General features: G+C 30.5%; 1 protein-coding gene and 1 non-coding gene across 2 annotated transcripts; both read right to left on the bottom strand.

The window, feature by feature from the left end:
- Positions 1–1,629: 1,629 nt before the first annotated feature.
- Positions 1,630–3,748, bottom strand: LOC104220077 (thiosulfate sulfurtransferase 16, chloroplastic-like). The gene is made up of 6 exons (XM_009770888.2): positions 3,479–3,748; positions 3,257–3,367; positions 3,080–3,153; positions 2,864–2,934; positions 2,701–2,754; positions 1,630–1,957 (listed from the first exon to the last, which is right to left on the bottom strand). Exons 1-6 carry the CDS (start codon positions 3,649–3,651, stop codon positions 1,883–1,885), a joined length of 558 nt encoding a protein of 185 aa, XP_009769190.1. The 5' UTR covers positions 3,652–3,748; the 3' UTR covers positions 1,630–1,882.
- A 9,213-nt stretch (positions 3,749–12,961) lies between these two features.
- LOC138886662 (U2 spliceosomal RNA) lies at positions 12,962–13,157 on the bottom strand. The gene has a single exon (XR_011405710.1). It is a non-coding gene; the product is annotated as a U2 spliceosomal RNA (small nuclear RNA).
- Between the last annotated feature and the right edge of the window lie 1,289 nt (positions 13,158–14,446).

The raw sequence follows: 14,446 nt of genomic DNA, 5'->3' as shown, positions 1-14,446 counted from the left end.
GGGCTTCTTTATTTAGCTCCCGGTTGGCCATAAATTTTGGCTATTTTTAAAATTAAAAAAAAATATTGAAAACATTGTTTTGTTCATGGAATATGATCAGGTTTTTTGAAAAAAAAATTCAAGTTCCCAAAATCTGATTTAGGGGTGAAAAAAAATTTTCCACCCAAAACTTTAACTTTTTTTCAAATAAAATGTATGTCCAAATACAACTTCAACTTCTAAAAATAATTTTTTAACACAATTTTAAAAATTTCTTTTTAAAGTTCCAACTAAATCTAGCTTAATACATTCTAACTTTAATCAATTTAAAAAGATTCAACTTGTATAGTACTGGTTGGGGTCCAGATCCTTTACATTCAAACCAACGCTATTCCCTAGAAGTTGGCTGGTCAATTTTTATGTGGTTTTTCTAGATCGCCCTGCATTGCTCTACCAATGTATTTTAATAATATTACCCTCAAGTTGTTTTCCGTTATGATTCGTTAATGTCAGAATGAGATTATTGAGTTTCCTTTGTGTGTTCTATTGGATAGCCCAAGCTATTTGTACCTACCATCTTATATATCTTTGCTTTCAAGCAGAGCAAAGTTGTAAAATAAAGCTGCTTGTCAGTTTTCCTTTGTTTATAATCGGAAGGACTACAAGTGCATATATTATTCTTTGGCCCAAAAAATTAGATCTTGGTTCAACTAATTAAATTTATATAAATGAGGGTTAATTTTAGCTAACAATAATATCTCAAAGATGGAGTTTTCAAAAGTGTAATAAGTACCACATAAATATGTTTTGACAACGTTGGCAGCATACAATCAATATTCTAGTTCTAGAAACTAAAGGCAATAATGTAGAATATTAATGAATAATAATAAATGATATTTAAGTAAATAGAACGAATGAGTCACCCAAAAAGGATGCAACCAATGAATGTTCTTTCTGATAAAGATAGTGATGGACAATCCTTTGAATATATGAGTTATTCTTGGATCTAGTGGAAAAGTGTAGACCAGAATCTTTAGTAAAAATATGATGTTTGTATGCATGCAATGGAATCTGATTCTCTCTTTGAAGTCAAAGTATTTTTATAAAATAAATATCACATGTCCCATATCACTATGTCTCTTTCTATTTATAGGGAATTTGTTCCTAAAAACTCTAATAGTACAAATGCGAAGAATATCCACTAGAATATTCTCCTTTTAAGTCTTATCTTAACACTAGCCATTATAACTCGATCAAAAGGTGCTCGGCCTCGATGACATCTCTTCAACTTTGATCTTGAAGACTCTTCAACCACTACCTTTGTTGATAATCAAATTACTTCGATACGTAGTGCCCTGGGAATGCTTTACTAATACCCTTTCGATTAAAGATGGATTTTGACCAGTACAATTATATCAGTCCCTCTTTTCCAAAAAAAAAAATCATTTTTTTCTTCTTTAGTTTTAATTTGACTAACTCAATGATAAATCGAAGACAGACTAATCCATCTTTGGAATTAGATATTCAATAACAATAAGAAAGAGCAGTACAAGTTGCAATTTCTTACTACATATCAAAATAAGGAAAATTGTATTTAAAATTCTAGTGTAATATTAATATTCTCAAAGCAAACATGACAACCAGGGCAAGTCAGCAGATGAGAGCCTTTTCAGATTTATTCCATCAGAATGAGGAGAACATTTACACATCTTGCTTGCAATTTATTTATTTATTTGGGTAATTCAGTAATCTTATCAGATTCACCACATAGGATATCGCCTAAAAATTACTGTACAAGTATTTTCTTCCAGCATTTTGATGTGCTTAAGGGAATTGACTTCGTTACGTTGACTAGTGTTCATAGTAATTAAGATGGTGTTATTGCGCTTATTAATGTTGTACATCAAGAGTCTGTCGGAAGACCATTCTCTGTCCAAGCAGCATATCCTCCAGCAATGTCAGTCACCCCAGTAAATCCCTGCAAAATAATTGGCGCACAACAATCAGTATGCCTACATATATAGAATTTTATGTCGACATATTATCACAACTCAATTTTGTGTGTGGATCTCAATTTGTATGTTGATTTAGGTACTTCTTGTCCCGAGTTGTTATCTATTTTGAATTATTTTCAACTAGGAGCCATTTATTGTACACATAAGTATTAATTTTTATAAGTATAAATGTACAAAAAAAAAATTGCTATCTTTTAGCATTAATTAATAATGAAATTGACCATATTAACCTTACTCCAAGGACAACCTTGGAAAAAAAAGAAATTAATTGCTTCTTGATATTTGAAAAAATCAAATATTGTGAATCATAAAAAAGGGAGCTAAAAAGATCAATTAAGAGCAATCAGCATTTGTACATATAATTTTCAATTTTCACTTGAAAATGCATTTTGTAATTTTTCGAAAATTTTAAAAACTCCAAAAAACTATTTTTTAAAATTTTCATTCAGATCCCTCACAAAACTTCAAAAACAACCCAAAATTTTATTCATGTCCAAACACAACTCTAATTTTCAAATACCATTTTCATTTGAAAATCTTTTTCCACCTTTTTTTGAAATTTTATAACTATTATATTATGTCCAAATGCCCACTAAATATTTGTGAATTTTTTTGGCTATGTCTAGGCCACTGCATAGATAAACTGATTTACTAGTATTTCTAATTTTCTCTTTTTCAAGTATCGGAGTATGTAAAAGGGACTTACAGCAGCAAGAAGATCAGTCGCAGCCATAAATGATCTCTTCCCCAACTGGCACCCCTATACAATGCAAAGTCAAACCAAAGATATTAATATGCAAAAGCAAATTGATAAATCATTAACTCATGAAATTAAAGCTCATTAACATCATATAGCTTTGTGGACTTACAACTATAATTTCATCATCCTTCCCGAAATGTTTTAACACTTGTTCCAAGAAGTTGGGGTTCTTTGTCATACCTGCACAAGTATACAGAGTTAAGTAATTAAACTGATTGAACATATATTCTTGAAATAATGAAATATTTCCAAGGGATGAGTGCGATTAAAAGTTTAAATTTGTGGTACTCAAAAAAGGGGGAGTATTGATTATAAATGACCGAACCTGAGCCAATTCTAAACATGTAGGGAATGTTTATGGCCCCAGTAGCATGACCATCACTAAACTCTTCAGCAGTTCTGCACAAAATAAGGTTAAAGATTGAACCTTTCATACTAAAATAGCTCAATTTGTTAGGCAAATATAATTCATTGAAGTAAATTGGCACAGTAGTGTACGTACCTGACATCTAAATAACGATGGCCAGCTTGAAGTAATTCAAGTGCAACACGAACTGGAACTGAAGTAGGAACAGTTGAGACCTGCACTTTCTCTCCCACTGTTGCCATCCAACTGCACAGTAATTATCGAATACCCACTACTCCATCAGTCATTTTGAACTCAAAAATTAATCTTAGTATAAAAAAGAGAATTAATTAATTAATTTACTCAATTCGAACCAACCTAAAGCCTGGAGTTCTATTGCTATTGCCAAAGTTACGTCTCTTTTGAGGCTGAAATTGAGACCTCGCCATTGGAATCAATGTCACTGATGATATATTCCCATATGTCAAATTCTTGGGAACATGGCAGTCACCAAGTGAAAATGAGGTGGAGGGAAGGGAAAGAATTCTCATGATTGCAATTCTAATTTGTGATTTAAATTCAATAGAATAGAATGTGTGAGATTCTGAAAAGATGATCAGCTCTTTCTTGAATTGAGTTAATGATGAGAATTGAAATGGAGAGGGATATTTAAGGAAGAAGCCAAGGGATGGAGTAGACTAGTGTAAGCAACATGGCCACGAGAGGAGAGGAGGATCCAGAATTTGAGGCTTATGGGTTTTTCTCATCATTTTAGATTAATATGCAATAATAATTGGGTTCACAATCAGATACTTATCAATATTCAGTGAATTTCTTAATATAAATACAGAATTTATGCAAGAATTATTGAGTTTCCGGAAACGCGTAGCCTATGCATTAGGTCTGTCTCTGATGGCCACATGGGTGGTAAGTCATTGAATAGATAGACACGTAAAGGAAATAGAGCATGGACTGGATTGAGAATTTGGGATAACTCCCATATTATTAGACAGTGACTTGGATTACCTGTGGTTGGATAAGTTCCAAATGGACCTACCTTTTCCCATCTAACGCCTTACCCTTCTATTATCCACTCGCACACTTTTCAATGCCCTCTCACCCATTACAAGTTTTTATGATCCTATATGACTATGGAGATTTTTATTTTTCGATAATTAATAATTGAAGTTCAACGGCTTTAATTAATTTACATTCGTATCATGTATAATCTAATTAGAAAAAAAAGATTATTATAAGTATTTTATTTTTAAAATTTTAAACTTGAGATCCCTAGTTAAAAGTGAAAAATTTCATGCATTTAATCACCTTCTTTGATGGTAATGAATATTGAGTTACATATAAGCTATTACATTACGTGTTTCAAGCCTCTATTGTAATTAAGAAAACAAATACGAAGATAAAAGCTTATAACAAATAAATCGAACATGATGATAAAACTTACTAGCGAATTAATTTCTATTGCAGTTGTAAGTTATTAGATGATACTTATCAAAGAGCTTCAAAGAAGTAAAAGAATTGACTATTTTTTCCTTTTCTACGAAGAAGAATAAAAAACTGATGGTCGGGTAAATGAATATCCAGTGCCTGAGTCAATCTCATGAATATATAGTCTTTAATTATTAGGGAAATATTATTCCAAAAAGTGGTATGTATTTGTTATGTATGTAGGTTGGATGATTCTTGGTCCAAGGTTATAGGTTTTGGCCATGCAAAGTAATGCCACCACCCCCAATATCCTGGTGTTGACTCTCCACAAATTGTTGTGGTATTAAATACTAATACTAGCTTAATCCCACATTTTATTGTCAAAATAGCACGGTATAGCCAGTTTTCGGACTGGTCATTCAAAACTAGTCACCGTTTACGAAGTCAATGAAAAATAGTCATTATTTTGCTGCAACAGAGATCGGTCCCGCATAATATACAGGAGTTCGGTGCATCTGTGTACGAACTCCAACATATTATGCTGGACCGGTATACTTTGCTGACTCATGTATAATATACGGGAGATTGGAGCACCGGTGCTCCAAACTCTAGTATATTATACTGGACATTTATACTTGCGGGAACTCCAGTATATTATGCTCGAGTTCTAGTGTACTTATGCTGGAACTCCAACATATTATGCTGGAGTTCCAGCATAATTATCCTGGAACTCCCGTATAATATGCTGGAGTTCAAGCATACTTATGCTGGAACTCCAGTATAATATACGGGCGTATTTTCCGGGTTTTGAACAATGTTTTTGCTCAGATTTATCTTTACATGAAAAGTGGCTAAATTTCGATTACTTTTGAAACTGGGCTATTTTTGAATGACCAGTTGTAAATCTGGCTATTTTTAAATTTCTCCCCATTTTATTGTAGGTTACAACTCCATTAATAGTTAACTCAGTTTTCATACAATTCAAATTCAATTAATTGGTCATATTTATCAACGCTTCTCTTCCTTTAACTAAATGGACTTAGCACAACTAGCCCACAGCATCTACAAGAAACATTTCTACTCAAAACGAAAGATAGGATAACGCTAATAAAACTTTGGTCTGGACTTGGTGGGGTGCGCCAGGCCCGTGCAGTCTTGTTAAATATTAGGGAAATATTTATTCCAAAAAGTGGGGTATGTATTAAGGAATTTTTACCCCTATAGCTAAGGTTAATACCTTATTTATTTTAAATAAATATCCTTTTAAAAAATTATATTCCATAGCTACCTTTTGATTTTTATACCCAAATATCTATTTATGGTTACCCCCTACCCTTAAGCTATAAAATATTTTTTGTATTACTAGTCTTAGAATACGCGTGTTGCGCATGTGCCTAGTCTCGATATTAGAATTTATGTTTAAGTTATAAAATAAAATTCAAAAAAAAATTACGTTCTAAAATGATCAATTATTAGTTTTATTTAGTTATTCAATAAAGGTTGAAACTTTATCCCATAAAAGTACTAAATTATCTCAATCAATATGTAACTTAAAATGAATTCCAATTTTATAATTCAATTTAAGTTTCACAAGTTGCCATATTTCTTTTAAGTTTCAGCAAGATCACATAACTTTTGAAGATTTAAAGTTTTTAAAGTAAAGCTATTTTTAAAGAACTTTGATTCCGTAAAAGATTTAATATCCCAATAAAAAACTACATTTTATCCTCTTTTTGATATTTCTTCGGCAATAGTCTTGAATCATGTATGAACTCGAAGTAGTAAAATCATTAGTCACATAGCTATCGGAAAATAAGCGAAAGATTTTATTCACATTCTGTTATAAGTCAGAGTACGTGGAGAAGAGTACGTGGAGAATTCGCATTCCATTATCCTATTAATTGAATAATGAAGATTTTAAAAATAAATTATAAATTTATATAGTTTAAACAAAGAAAGAATTTATATAAAGCAAAATCTTAATTGATTTTAGCGTATTAAATATTATTAGTTCTTACTTAGTTCAAATAATTAAAAACCCAATAACTAAAATTTTGGTTAATTATAAATTCTTATAATTTTAAGAAAAATAATTTTTTGTCTAATATAAAATCTATTAAAAGCTGTTAAAAACGGAGTAAAAGGTCCAATAAAAGCATAAAAAATAGTAGAAGAAATAACTTGACAAAAAATTGAAGCATACACTCTAATGCAAAAAGGCAACTATGCAATCAAGATTCACAATCAAGAACATCAAAATAAAGATATATGGGTTGAATACATGCATGCAAAATTCAAGTACTAATGTGTTAAAGCAAAATTCAACTACTAATACAAATATATGTGCAATATTCAACTACTAATATTAAATAAAAAAATAAAAAATAAAAAAAAACTTACTCAAGAAAAGAGAATATGGAAGCCTTAATTTTGTAGTTGCTGCTTCAACAAGGCAAAGTTTCATAATAATGAAAAGGTGTAATTATAACTTCTTTTATAGAAGTACCTGTGTATATAATTGTTTAAAAATTTATTCAACAGACTCTAATAAAAGAAATTCAGAAATAGCTCGTTTTCACCTAATATATTTTATAAAGAATTAGTGTCAAACGTTTATACCAAACTTTCCTAGTATGTGTATATGAAATGTGAATTCGTTAAAATTTTGTTTATTAAAAAAACTTTCCGAGTGTGAAAATTTTAATACTTCTAAATTTGAATATAGTTGAAAGTATCGAAAATTTCGTGGTGTATGTGAATTAGTGAAAATTTTATTAACTAAAAAGAACCGAAACCTTCCTATTGTGTGCGAATGAAATAAAATTTTATTAACTAAAAAAAGATCCTCCTAGCGTTATAAGGAAAATTTTAATAATATGCCTAAATATTAATGGAGTTGGACGGAAAATTTCCTATTATGTCGTGACCGATAATCTTTCCTACAATATGTGCTTGAAATTCTAGAACCAAAAAGAATTGAAGATCCATATTATAAATATTAAAGGAGTAATTAAATGACAATTTCTATATAGCAGGAAATTAATTAAATGATTATTTCTAAAGAGTAGGGAATATTTAAATGAGTATTCTTAAATATTAAGAAAATAGTAAAATGACTATTTTGTCAAGTGTGAACTCTATTTTAAAAGAATAAAAAAGGCGAACGAGGGCCTTCATGCTTTTAATATAACTAGTGTTAGTGTACGCGCGTTGCGCGTGTACCTTATTTCCATGATTAATTTTTTTTAAAAAAAATTATATGAGTATTATTTTATATTTCTAACTCAATAAAGGAGAAATTTCTGTCTTATAGAAGTCCTCAATCATAATCCAACATATTCCAAACTTTCTTCTTCTTTTTTTAGTTCAATTTCACAAGTTATCATACTTCCTTTTAGTTTGAACAAGAACGCAATCTTAGAGATTTAAGAGTTTTATGGAAATATCTTTGAAAAGAAATTCTCAAATTCATTCTAGAAGGCAGAAACATGTTTAATTATACTTTTATTAGGATTTTTCAAAGTTTATCGGATAACACAATTGAAAGATTAAATATTATGTCTTTTCAATTTATTTCCCCTCAATTATTTCAATATTTATTCATGTAATGAGGTTTAGTTACTAAGAAAAAATGTTAAAGGAATTTATCATTTATATAACTTTGCGGAATGTGCGTGGGCAAAGAAAGCATTCCTAAAACATGAAAATTTAATAAGACAAACAAATTATTCAAACATAATCACTTCTCTGATTTAATAAGTTATGAAAAATTATTGAATTCATTGATATTTAAAGTTCCCATCATACTTTGCATGTGGAATATGTATGTACAAGTTTTATAAGGAAAGAAAATAAAGTAGAAGAGTTTCACGATTCTTTTGTCGAGAAAAGATATTAAATAGATAAAATCTCATTTTATACCCATTAAATCCAAACTATTTTTCCTTTAATGCTCATGCCCAAACTATTTACTATTCCTACCCATAGGCCCAAATTAATTACCTGCTAATTTTTCAACCGCAACCTACAAATAAAAGCTGAGCTAGAAAATCATCAAACTTTTCTTTGGATTTTCTTCTTTTCTCTATTATCTTATCCAGCAACCTCATAATTTTTTTTCTGGCATGCAATTAAATATTTAAGGGCTTTAGTTGTTGAGTACGAACTTTAATGAAATAGTTTCCGCAAACAAGGAATCTTGGAAGAGAACCTCAAGTTGTGAATTAGAGATTCAAACTCCAAAAGAATATCCTTAGTTTTGTGTGGCAGTAATAATATTTGTGGATATGGCATTTACAGAAGTTTCTGGTCATTTACGTCTCTGGTCCCATGCTAATATCATCCTTTGAGAATCTTTCCATTATCCACCATTGTTGGGCTTGAAGCTCAATTTTATTTTTGAAGATTTCTTGTTTGATTCAAAGTGGGTGCTGTTAAATATTGCTTATAGTACCTTCTGGAAGTTCATACTGAAATTGGATAGCATTTGGAGCTGATTTGAGGTGATTGAGATCGAAATTTTCAGTTGAAAATCGAAGAAGAACACGGCTACAGTATACCGCTACGGTATACAATATGATGTAGGAGTATATAGTTATACTGCAACAGTACACTATTATAGTTTACAAAACAGTATACTGCTACAGTATACTAATATACTATAGGAGTATATAGTTATACTGCAACAGTATACTATTATAGTATACAATATATTGTTATGGTATACTGTAATAATATGCAAGATACTATAACAATATGTTGTAATAGTATACAATATACTATAATAGTATACTTATTACCCGTAAATTCACTTGCCTTTTTCCTTTTAATTTGTTTTAAGCTTTTACTCAGCGTGAGGGGAAAATTGAAAATGCAAAAAAAAAAAATATAATATGCTATATAACGTAATGGTATACTCTTACAATTAGATCCTTTTAGAATTTTTTAAACTTTTTATTGACAACTGATATTATTTTAGTTTAATAATTGAATTAAAAAAAAAATTAACTCTTTGCGTACAATTGTATACCTTATTGGTATAGTTATATACTATATTGGTATCATATGTTAGTTAATATTTATTTGGCTGTATTAGCTACATTTAATTGGTACACAATTTGATTTTTATTTAGTAATAATATAAAAAAAGAATAATAAAAAATAGTGAAAACAATAAATGAAATTAGATTATGAAGAGAAAAAGAATATAAAAAAAAGAAGTTAAATGAAATTAGAAAAGGAAAAAAAGAAAAAAAATAAGAAGAAAACGAGAAAAATAAAAAAGAGAAAAGAAAAAAAATAAAAAATAAAAGAAAAGAAGCATAGAAATAAAAAAGAATTGGAGAATAAAGAAAAAATTCCCCACAAAACCTACTATGGGTAGGAAATGTAATTAGTTTATGGGTAGAAAACAAATGGGTAGACAAGGGTAAATAGTTTTGTTTTTGTGGGTAATTGTGTCAAAACCCCTATTAAATATTCCAATCTCAAAGAAGGAGTTATAATTATTTTACAGCATTTAATTATGGAAAGAATTAATATAAGTCACTAATTTTAACTTCCTGAACATTAGGAATGTTTAACTAAGAAAAAATTTAACACTCTAAATTTTAGTTAATTTTAAAGTTCTAAATATTTAAAAAATATAATATGAGTGTTATATTTAAGGTAAACTTTATTTTTAAGTTGTAAAAAAGTGATCAACATTTTATATAGAGATTTCATATTTTTACTGACTTATAATTGGATTAGAGTTGTTATTCCTTCTACGGTTCTACCTTACACCATATCGTTCTAAGCTCCTTCATAGTCAAATAATTGTTATTCCTTCTAACTTCCGTTGTTAACAAAAACTTTTTAATATAATATAGATTTTAAGTTCCTCTTCAACTTTTCCTATTGCAAAAAGTAAATGATTAGTTAAAAAACTTGGGGTAATAAGGAAGAATAGAAGCACATGAACTTAGTATGAAGTAATAAAGGAAGAGAACGAATTAAAACGTGATTGGTTTGGGAACAACGTCTGTTCAAGTACGGTTCATAGAGGAATCCTTTTTCATGTGTCGAAAATTAAGGTTGGACCCATTTTTAGCTTCGGTTCCCCCCCTCCCCCCCTAACAATTTATCTAACAATGGTGAATGCAACATATTAAATTAGTTGTCATCGAACTAACATGGCAGAACTAATTCAACCTTAGCTTAAAAGAATTGCAAATCTGCCTTAATTGTTAACTTTGTACTGTATGATGCAATGACATATAACTGAGAGATAGAAATTTTCATAACTAAGTAGAACACCGCATGTCATTGACATTAAAGCAACACCAACTAAAATTCTTTTCTTAATTAAAAGAAACCGCAACAATCACTGATTACAAGTAGGAATAAGCACATGTACACCATAAAAATAATAATTTCGTTATCTATCAAGAACAGAAAGACAAAAGAAAATTTAAGAATGGTATGTGCCAAAATCATATATATTATAACTTATAAGGTATGCCAATACAACAAAATCAAGTTTATAAACTAAATCGTCAAATAATACAATCTGGCTTGAGTGCCAATCCAAGAATCAAACCATCATAAATAATGATTTAAATAAAAGTTACCTATAGTCAAGTTGGAAGTGCATGGAGATTGCTTCAAAATATAGAATAATCCTTGAATGACTTGGTCTTTTAATGTGATCCTTTCAGAGATTTTGACATGTGAACCTGGCATGGAGTAATCTGGAGAAAGAAATAATAAAGGGTGGTTGGTGGAGGCTTTTTTGTCGAAAATATTGCTAGGGTTCTTTTTATAGATGTGTTTTTCTAACCTAAGTAGGAGTTTATGTTAGATTTAATAATAAAATTTTAGTTGATTTTAAACTCTTAAATATTAGGAAAATAATTAAATGACTATTTTGTCCAGTGTGAACTCTATTTTAAAAGGTTAAAAAAGGCAAACGACATTTCGCTAAAGGCCTTCGTGCTTTTAATATATAGTAATATAGATTTCTCTCTCATTCTTTCGGATTTTTCTCCACCCCCTCTCTCTCAACGCCAGTCTTTCTCCATGAATACAACCACTATTTTCCACTGATTCTTCTCCATTTTCTCGCAAAATTTTCATTATCGGTGGGTTGGGGCTCTGAATCAATGTAGAAATCAAGCCCTAGAGAGAAAGATCCACTCCATTCTGATGGTCGTTGCTTTGCAATGAAATCTGGACATGGCCACTGCAACTCTTGCCTCTTACCACCTCCATTGCTGCTATTTTTCATCTACCAAATTCGCAATTACTAACAGAAGAAGACAATCTACTATTGAAAATAAGAAATTTCTTTCGTTTTTGTGCCAATTTTTGAGAGTTTCGAGTCAGAATCGCGGCCCTCTTGACGAGGCGACATTAGAGTTGTTCTTGAACAAAGACGACAGAGTTTGAGGCTGAGCAACTTGAAGAGTTTGTTACCTTTTTTTTTCATTGTATTTCAATGTATCTCGTTGTATTCTATGTATTTCATTGTCTCTTTTTTTCATTGTATTTTAATATATCTCGATGTATTTCTTGTATTTCATTGTATTCACTGTCTCGCTATATATATATATCTGAATACATAAATTATATATATATATATATATATATATATATATATATGCATTCAAATGTATCTGCAATATGTATTCATATGTTTTTGCGCTATAGATGACCTGCTACACTTCATGTATTCAATGTATTTTTATGTATTTAACTGTATTCAATGTAATTATATAATTTCTCTGAAGATTGCTATGTTTTTTGGGTGTTTTTAGATTGAGAATCTTTTTTATAACTGAAAATACAAATTTTGTGTGTTATAATTGAGTTTGAGTTATATTAGGAGTCTATTATGTTAATTGATTCACTTTCCGTTTAAAAATAACTGAATAGACCATGAATTGCGCTATTTACGTTATTGTATTCACAAATATATATCGTGAATACAATCGAATACAATAATCTATCTAGCTGTAATCCCCTGTTTCACGCCGAGAAATGGTACTATATTCATAAATATAGTAGCTTAAATACATCGAATACACTTTAAAAACCTGAAAACATAACTATAGGAAGTAATATAATAAATGATAGCTACAACTAGCTAATAATCACTAAAAGTTTCTGAAAATTTCTCATGTATTTATTATGTATGAAAGTTGGAAGATTCTTGGCCCAAGGTTATAAGTTTTGGGCTTGAAAAATAATGTCGCCAACCCCAATATCCTGGTGTTGACTTTCCACAACTTGCTGTGGTATTTTACACTAGCAAGTTATTCAACGTATCTCTCCAGTTATCTAACTGGACCACAACTTGCACACCGCATCTAGAAGAACCATGTGTACTCGTAACCAAATATAGAACAACACGAACAGAACTTTGGGCTGAACTTGGTGGGGCACGCCAGGCCCGTACAGTAGTGCAACGCATGGGCAACGCGCAAGAGCCCAAGTAGCAAGCTACTTTAACAGACTCTTCCCCTTAAAAAATTAAGTTAATATCATGTGAATCGATAGTCCACATATCAGATATTAAACTGATAAGAACAGATACTACACTTGATCTTAGCCAAAAGGCCGAGAAAGGTATGCATAATCAATTTTGAGCAGCTGGCTTTTATTACAAGCCCTGGCATTGATTTCCAGTTTGGCCAGCGATGTGGGAGAGTAGTGTGGACAGATTGAGCTCCAAGAAGAATAGAAACTTAACCTTCTGCTTTTGTACCATGACCGTTGTAAGTAAATATATGAGATGCACTTGATGAAAATATTAACGTGTAAAATAAATGTACAAAAAACTTAAAACTTAAAACAGGAAATTAATATATATTAAGACATGAGTATTGAGTAAATAATTGTACTAGTACTTAATATTGAATTCCTCCAAGTTGCGTTGGAAATGGGTCATCTGCATTCCATCCTAATATCCCTACTTAGGCGATTTTCAACATAGTGCTCCATTATATCAAAACTACATAAAATGGAAAGTTGCATTTGAAAGTTAATTGACAAGATCGAAGAATCTGCTTGGTGTGAGTGACTTGAATTAGAATAGTCACGCACGTCTATATACTTGGATAATTAAGCAACGTAATCAATGGCGGAGCTACTTAGGACCAAGGATGATAGTCAAATACCTTTAACCAAAAAGTTATATTGTGTATATTGACAAAAACTACTTATTATGTATACTAGTAGGGCGTTGCCAACATGAGCGAAGAATCTAAGATGGTAACAGGCTACTCTTTCTTGGGGATGATAGGCAAGCATGAAGTTAAATTATTTATGGTAACATGCTGCTTTTCCTTGGGATGATAGGCAGGCAATGAAGTTAAAATCCACCACTGTGAAAAGGCTTAATAAACTTTCGATAGCATGAGCTTTTTGACTTATTAAGAATTTAATTTAATTTGCCAATCATGCTCTAATTAAGAATTATCAGGAACCATTTAATGCAGAGAACAAAAAAACGTAAGCATTTTGTTCAAGTAGTAAATAGTTGGCATCTTTGCTTTATAATTACGACATAGCAACTTATCCCAGTTCCAGTTACACAATTTTTTCAGTTTTATGAGGTTATTTTGGTCAGTATATCTCAAAATAGTTAACTCTTCTAGAGTAGTGGACATCCAAAACTCCAAGCTCCATAAGTTCAAAGCCAGAAAAGAAGGCCTAACTCTAGTTTTTGCTATTTCATTGTGAATTTAAAGGTAGAAAACTCAACTCCTCAAACTAAACGGTTAATATGATGGCCTACAAATAGCTTGCACTGAGCTATTGCCAAAACAAAATCTCAGTTAGTCATGTTTCAATCTTAGCTTGTGGCTCCATGAAGTGCACAATTTTTGTATAGCTTTAAGAGTAGAGTAACTTTGGGCT

The sequence above is a fragment of the Nicotiana sylvestris genome, chromosome 2 (assembly GCF_000393655.2).
Source record: "Nicotiana sylvestris chromosome 2, ASM39365v2, whole genome shotgun sequence".
Classification (NCBI taxonomy): domain Eukaryota; kingdom Viridiplantae; phylum Streptophyta; class Magnoliopsida; order Solanales; family Solanaceae; genus Nicotiana; species Nicotiana sylvestris.
Note: the sequence above shows the minus strand (reverse complement) of the source record. Positions and strands in the feature narration are given on the sequence as shown.

Excerpts from the sequence above, each read along its gene's own strand:
- LOC104220077 (XM_009770888.2), bottom strand. The coding sequence starts at position 3,651 with ATGAGAATTCTTTCCCTTCCCTCCACCTCATTTTCACTTGGTGACTGC. Across the intron at positions 2,935-3,079 it reads CATGTTTAGAATTGGCTCAG|GTATGACAAAGAACCCCAAC; the intron begins GTTCGGTCATTT and ends ATACTTGTGCAG. Across the intron at positions 2,755-2,863 it reads AGGATGATGAAATTATAGTT|GGGTGCCAGTTGGGGAAGAG; the intron begins GTAAGTCCACAA and ends TGCATTGTATAG.